The sequence below is a fragment of the Nicotiana attenuata genome, unplaced genomic scaffold, assembly GCF_001879085.1.
Source record: "Nicotiana attenuata strain UT unplaced genomic scaffold, NIATTr2, whole genome shotgun sequence".
Classification (NCBI taxonomy): domain Eukaryota; kingdom Viridiplantae; phylum Streptophyta; class Magnoliopsida; order Solanales; family Solanaceae; genus Nicotiana; species Nicotiana attenuata.
The window spans coordinates 254889-262796 of record NW_017671369.1 but is presented as its reverse complement, the minus strand read 5'-3'; the positions used below and the strand labels follow the sequence as shown (position 1 = coordinate 262796).

The following is a 7908-nucleotide window of genomic DNA, read 5'->3' as shown; positions in this document are numbered from 1 at the left end:
AGAATTCCATCTTCATTTTTTTCTTACCTCTTTTCCTGTTCAGAAGTACTCTTAATTTTATAAAAAAAAAAAAAAAAAAAAAAAAAAAAAAAAAATTGGGAAAAGCTCTCAGCCAATTGAGGTGATAGGTTTTTGTGGTCCTACTAACTCACAATGGAATACAAAGTTCCCAAACCAAGAGTCAACAAAGTAGAAATTTGCCTTCATAAAACTTCTACAGTACCATGTTTGAGTTTGAATATGTTCTACACAATTTACATAAACTATCCCACTGAGAATTCAAAACAAAATCCCCGAGTAGAGATTTTTGTCTGCTTTTTTTACTTTTCACCTCCATTTGACTAGCTCACATTTCAAAAGTATAAGTCAAAGTACCAAAGCCACATTTATGCTAAGCTGGGGATAAAAAGTGTGAAAAATGAAAGACAGGAGACTAGTAAAGTAAAAACTAGTACTCTATTTTAACTGGACTAGAATGTAGGGCAGCATTAATTTGGGGTTTAATAACACATCTTTAAGAATAGTATATAACTCGCAGCTCACCACTGACGAGTAACCAGTGATCCACCCACCTTTATTGTAAATTTGTAATTATTGTTGTGCAAAAGTTAATTTGAGTTAATTGCAGGTTTATTATATTAGCCTTTATTACAATTTATGTCCCATTATATGCATTAACAATTACAGCTATAAAGGGGTTACTGTGCATTCTTGTGCTAAAAAAACAACAACTACTACCTAGCATTTTCTTTTATTTGTTTTCCTTTTATCAACAACTCACTTCACTTTTCAATATAATGATGCTGTCAATTCATACTTTGGACAACTTTTAATTATTTGGACTATATTGGATCAAGTTTGAATATTTTGCCACAAGGATTTAGTTTTCTAGCATTATAGGTTAAAGAGTAGAAACTACTTATGTCCAAACTTCATATATCAATTTCACTCTTGAATCTTCACATTTGGCTGGGGAAAGTTATTTGAATTTTTTCCTAAAACTAAAATCATTACTTCTTTTCATCCTTTCTTTAGCCGAGGTTTATCGGAAATAATCTTTCTGTCCGTCTAAAGTGGGAGAAAGGTTGGGTACCTCTTACTCTCCCCAGACTTTACTTGTGAGAATTCACTAGACTTGTTGTTGTCCTAAAAGCGGGCTCTTTCAGCTTTTGGGAACACTTGCGCAAACCTCAAGCCAAATCTAGAGCATGTGGATTTAGTAGGTAACAAAAAAGAAACAACATAATTTAATATGTCAAGATGAGCATCACACATGAAAGTAGCAGTACGACTAAGGACTTTCTTCTTATTTTTAATAATTTAAATATTTTTTGCTTTAGAGAAAATAAGTTAGCAACAGGGCCTAATAATTCACCCCATAAAAGGTTAAAAAGTGCCAACCCATATTAACCACAGTAGTAACCTTAGGCCCCTTCTTTTCAAAAGTGTTCTTCCACCTCCTCCTTAAACTTTATACACTCTCACTCTCTGTGTATCACTGTGTGTCTGTGTGTAAGGGAGGGGCCTCTGCCTCTGCAACAGCATATGGCCATTACCAGTCTGAAACTTTCCCCTTTTATCATTATCATACGCTCCTTTTAACCTTCACTAAATCCACTACATTTCCCTACTGATACTCTTTACTTTCTTCTTTCATGGCTGCTTTTTTACTTCTCTTTCTTGTTTTTCTTTCCACATTATGCTCCGCTCAACGAAACCCACAAACCATTTTAGAAATTCAAGCCCTCACTTCTTTCAAACTCAGTATTCACGACCCACTCGGTGCACTTACTGACTGGGATTCTTCTTCCCCTTCTGCTCCCTGTGATTGGCGCGGCATTTTTTGCGTGAATGCTCGAGTCAGTGAACTCCGCCTCCCTCATTTGCAACTCAGTGGGCCGCTCACTCCCCAAATCGCTAACCTGCGCATGCTGCGTAAGTTAAGCCTCCGTTCCAACTCCTTTAACGGAACTATCCCTGCTTCGTTATCCAAATGTACCCTTTTGCATTCTGTTTTCTTACAGAGCAATGCGTTTTCGGGTAAACTCCCGCCGGAAATGTTCAACCTCACCGATTTACAAATCCTTAATGTCGCCGGAAATCAACTCTCCGGCGAAATCCCCGGTGAGCTTCCCCGGAGCTTACGGTACTTTGATCTTTCGTCGAATTTGTTCTCAGGTGACATTCCGAGGGACTTGTCTGACGCGTCACAGTTACTTTTGATCAACCTTTCATACAATCAATTTTCCGGCGAAATTCCGGCGAGTCTCGGCCGGCTTCAGCAGCTTCAGTATCTTTGGCTTGCGTACAACAACTTGCAAGGAACTTTACCTTCCGCAATTGCGAACTGTTCATCGTTGGTTCACTTGAGTGCTGAGGGAAATGCTATTACAGGTGTTATTCCTGCGGCTATTGCTGCTTTACCGAAGCTTCAGGTGATAAATTTATCACACAATAATCTTTCTGGTTCCTTGCCAGCTTCATTGTTCTGTAATGTTTCAATTTATGCTCCTTCCCTTAGGATTGTTCAGTTGGGTTTTAATGAGTTTACTAATATTGTTAAGAAAGTGGAGTCTAATTGTTTTAGTTCCTTGCAAATTTTGGATCTTCAACATAATCAAATGAAAGGTGAATTTCCTTTGATTTTGATGAACAATTCGGGGTTAACGTCCCTGGATTTGTCGTGGAATTTGTTCTCTGGTGAAGTCCCTAGTGCTATTGGGAATTTGGGGAGATTGGAGGAACTAAGAATGGGGAATAATTTATTCAGGGGTGCACTTCCGTTTGAGATTACGAAATGCAGTTACTTGAAGGTTCTTGATCTTGAAGGCAATCAAATGACGGGGGAAGTTCCTATGTTTTTAGGTGAACTTAGAAGCTTGAAGATTTTATCACTGGGAGGGAATCAGTTTTCGGGTTCCATTCCTTCTAGTTTTGGAAATTTGACTATTCTTGAAAATCTGAACTTAGGAAGAAATGTTCTCAATGGAAGCTTGCCTGAGGTGCTAATGGATTTAAGCAATTTAAGCATATTGAATCTCAGTGGAAACAACTTTTCTGGAAGTATGCCAGTTGGTATCGGGAATCTTCAGCAGCTATCGGTTCTGAATCTGAGTAAAAATGGCTTTTCAGGCAACATTCCTACTAGCATTGGGTCTTTGTATAAGTTAGCAGTTGTTGATTTGAGTGGACAGAATTTGTCAGGGGAAATACCGTTTGATCTTGCTGGTTTGCCTAATCTACAGGTTATAGCTTTGCAAGAAAACAAGTTGTCTGGTAATATTCCTGAAGGTTTCAGTAGCTTATTGGGTATGCAATATTTGAATCTTTCTTCAAATTCCTTTTCTGGCCATATACCATCTACATTTGGGTTCTTGACCTCATTAGTTGTGCTTTCTTTGTCTAACAACCACATAAATGGTTCAATTCCTCCTGAATTGGGCAACTGCTCTGCTCTGGAGAATTTAAATCTGCACTCAAATTCATTGAGTGGCCAAATACCTGCTGATCTCGGACGTCTCTCCCACTTAAGTGTGCTGGATTTGGGTAGAAACAACTTGACAGGCGAAGTCCCAATAGATATTTCCAATTGTTCATCCCTGACATCGCTCTTGCTAGACTCTAACCATCTTTCGGGGAACATACCAGAGTCACTGTCCAGGTTATCAAACTTAACTACCCTTGACCTCTCTGCTAACAACTTCACTGGAGAAATCCCAGCTAATCTTACCACGCTCTCGAGTTTGATGAGTTTCAATGTGTCACACAATCACTTGGTAGGCCAAATTCCAGTGATGTTGGGCTCCCATTTTAATGATTCAGCGAACTATGCTGGCAACCAAGGTTTGTGCGGGGAGCCATTGGATAGAAGATGTGAGACATCTGGTAATGGTGGGAATAAGTTGATTATGTTTATTGCAGTGGCTGCCAGTGGAGCTCTTCTCCTTTTATCATGCTGCTGCTTCTACACTTACAACCTCTTGAGGTGGCGCAGGAAGCTCAAAGAGAAGGCAGCTGGAGAAAAGAAGCATAGTCCTGCAAGGGCTAGTTCAAGGACGAGTGGTGGTCGTGGCAGTGGCGAGAATGGTGGACCCAAACTTGTTATGTTCAATAACAAAATCACACTTGCTGAAACAATTGAAGCAACTAGAGAATTTGACGAGGAACATGTCCTGAGCAGAACTCGTTATGGAGTGGTCTACAAGGCCTGTTACAATGATGGAATGGTGCTCTCAATTTGTCGACTCCCAGATGCATCACTTGATGAGAACATGTTCAGAAAAGAGGCGGAGTCACTTGGCAGGGTGAAACACAGGAACCTAACAGTTCTTCGTGGGTATTATGCTGGCCCCCCGGACCTCAGACTACTTGTCTATGATTACATGCCTAACGGGAACCTTGCAACATTGCTCCAAGAAGCGTCCCACCAAGATGGTCATGTCCTCAACTGGCCAATGCGCCACCTCATTGCACTTGGCATTGCTCGGGGCCTGGCTTTCCTTCACTCATCCTCAATGGTTCACGGAGATGTGAAGCCGCAGAATGTCCTATTTGACGCAGACTTTGAAGCCCATCTTTCAGACTTTGGCCTAGGCAAGCTTGTAGTATCCACACCAGCTGAGCCCTCCACATCAACTTCAGTTGGTACGCTAGGCTACATATCCCCAGAAGCAGCATTAACTGGAGAAACCACAAGAGAATCAGATGCTTATAGCTTTGGCATTGTGTTGCTGGAATTACTAACAGGAAAAAGGCCATTAATGTTCACACAAGATGAGGACATAGTGAAATGGGTGAAGAGGCAATTGCAGAGAGGGCAAATTTCAGAACTACTAGAGCCAGGATTGCTTGAGCTGGACCCTGAATCATCAGAATGGGAAGAGTTCTTGTTAGGAATTAAAGTAGGCTTGCTTTGCACTGCACCCGACCCCCTTGATCGACCTGGCATGGCCGACATTGTGTTCATGCTTGAAGGTTGCCGTGTTGGCCCTGATATCGCGTCTTCAGCCGATCCCACTTGCCAACCTTCACCCGCCTGAATTCCCTCAACCCGCATGTTGTAACCCGTGAACCCGAGGTTCATTCTAATTCTTTTCCCTTTTTTATTAGCCTTATTAGTTTTGAGAGTAAATTTGCAAGGCCATGTAATAGTAGCTAGCACTAGCAGTTCAAATTTCATGCCATTTTTTCAAAAACATACTTTAATTAAAAAAAATATGAAAACAAGTATTTCTCTTGATTGCCATTTTTCTCGATTCTTGTTGTATTCCTCCTATTTAAAACACACCCACCGTGCCGGCCGGAATTTCTCTCCTTTGGCGTGGGGACCAAAATGTAGTGTAATAAGTCAAAGTTAAAAAAGAAAAAAAAGGAAAATAGAAACATGTTGGAACTGTGTTTGTGAGTCAATGATTTGGACAGTTGTGCAAATAAAGAATAGGATAATGGGGGTAGGGGCCCAGCTTTAGCTCCCGCCAAAAAACGAACAAAAAGCCAGGAAATACCAGTCTGGTTCTATCACGTGGCTATCAAGTACTTAAAAGGTATCTCTTGGGGTACTGAAAATGTAGCCGTTAAATGTATTATAAGATATTACTAGTATACGTAGAGAAAGGCATTATATTAAAAATACAGACCTACTTCCAAGAATGCTTTAAGTTGCGTGTATTCACATTTCTTTATTCAGTGGCATCAATGGAGTTTGAATACAATAGTTACTTGTTCTGTGTACTTGTTTTCTGTGGAGTAACAAGTAATGAAAATGAAAGGGAGGAAAGTGACAAATGAGATTAAGGTCAAGGAATCTAAGATTTTGTGGTTTTTTTTTTTTTTTTTTTTGAGGGAGGTTAATGTAATGGACCCTTTTGAACAAGACCAGGGTGAGAGAGACTAAAGGAAGAAAATGATTGAGATTTGTGGGGTGTTTTTTGGACCATTTGTTTTTTTGTCTTTTCCATTCTTTTTTTTCTTTTCTGTTTTCACAATACATAAGCAGCATAATGAGTATGATTTATCATGTTCATTTGATAACAAGTGAACAATTTCTTCCTTATTCGCTTTTATGATTTATAGGATATGGAAGTTTGGTAAATATTGAGATCATGCTAGACGTGGAGAAGGCCAGCAACATGAAATGATTCCCCATAATAAAGTATAGTAGCATGCTTGTGGTCACACGAGGTCAAGATCTGAGTTAAATCATATTTTTATAAGATAATCAGCTGCAGTGACCGTTAAAGGCTTCATCTATTTGTTATTATTGTATATATTATATTTCTTAGACAGCGGAGAGCCACAGCATTATCTTTTTCAATATTTGGAGTGCTACGCATTGCAATAATTTTGTAGCCACTCAATAATTCATGTTTCGAGTAGATAGACTCAAATTTGTCGACGACTGTGTAATTTAACTAATAATAACTAAGGATGTGGCCGTGCATTCAATGGATTGGGCGAAAACCATGGGATACAAGACAAAAAAATTACTTAATCTTTTATGCCTAAATCTTGATGGTCAGAGTTACTCGGATATTCAGTTATACTGGTGGAAAGTGATAGATACCTAATGAATTAATCGTGGTGCACGACAGTTGAGTTGGTGACTACCGTTGCAATAAAGTAAAATTTAACTAATATTGCTGCTTTGGATGATTCACTTGTGAGAAACTACTGAATTTTTTGTTGTTGTTGCTGTTTTGGATAAAATGCTAATCACAGCAGCTAATGAAAATAACTTACCAAAATGTTGATGAGCAGCTTCTAAAAGTTGAACCAAATTAGTCCTCTGATAGGAAAATGTCGGTAATGCCTGTGGAAAAATATTGAAACGTCAAAAGAAGATGAGGACACATTCTGGGGTTTGTTTCACTTTTTGTTTGCTTATAATCATGCAGTTTGTTAGCGTACACTGTATACTAACCATTTGAAATTATCGGTGGTAACGATAAATTGTCTTAGCTATTCATTTCAAATGTAAAGTGTAAAGTTCAAACATATGGTAGAGAAAAAATAACAGCCGCAAACGTAAAAATTGCGGGCATCCTATTTGGTCGCCCCCATTTAACCTATATCTATTTTTAAAAAATATTTAACTTGTACCCACTATTTAAACAAATTCAGCCCTTTTTCTGCTCCTCCTTCTCCTCCTTCGTTTTCTTCTTCTTCTTTCTTCTGCTGCTGTTGGTGCTGCTATAAACTTCAGTTCATGGGATGACTGCCATAAGTATGTTTATTAGATTATTTAAAAATAAACTACAAATAATTACGTAAGTTAGTAGACAATAATTTATGAATATTTCCACGTACGGGAAGTTTAAGGTCACACTTAGTGATTCTTTTCATGATAATTATGTTCTTTTCACGTTTATTTGTTTCCAAAATTTTATGATTTAGATACTATTGGCAATCTGATTATTTTATAGTAGTCTGATTATAACAAAACTAATGAATCCAGGACAAAAAAACTTCAGCTTATTTAGTGCTGAAGTTTTTACAAATGAACTGAATAACTTCAGCATCTTCTGCTGAAGTTTTTGAAAAAGCTTATCCAGGACAAAAAAGCTTCAGCTTATTTAGTGCTGAAGTTTTTATAAATGAACTAAATAACTTCAGCATCTTCTGCTAAAGTTTTTGAAAAAGCTTAATGACAAAACTAAGCTGAAGTTTTTATAAATGACCTAAATAACTTCAGCATCTTCTGCTGAAGTTTTTGAAAAAGCTTAATGACAAAACTAATGAATGCAGGACAAAAAAACTTCAGCTTATTTAGTGCAATTACAAACAAAAACTTCAGCAAATAGAGAACAAAACTTCAGCTACTATGCTTAAGTTCAGCAATTACAAATAAAAACTTCAACAAATAGAGAACAAAACTTCAGCTACTATGCTTAAGTTCAGCAATTACAAACA

At 38.2% G+C, this 7908-nt stretch overlaps 1 protein-coding gene across 1 annotated transcript; it reads left to right on the top strand.

Annotated features, from left to right (window-relative positions):
- Positions 1–1397: 1397 nt before the first annotated feature.
- Positions 1398–6207, top strand: LOC109207848 (probable LRR receptor-like serine/threonine-protein kinase At4g36180). The gene is made up of 2 exons (XM_019370848.1): positions 1398–5077; positions 6073–6207. The coding sequence occupies exon 1, from the start codon at positions 1656–1658 to the stop codon at positions 5037–5039; it is 3384 nt and encodes a 1127-aa protein (XP_019226393.1). The 5' UTR covers positions 1398–1655; the 3' UTR covers positions 5040–5077; positions 6073–6207.
- The last annotated feature ends 1701 nt before the right edge of the window (positions 6208–7908 follow it).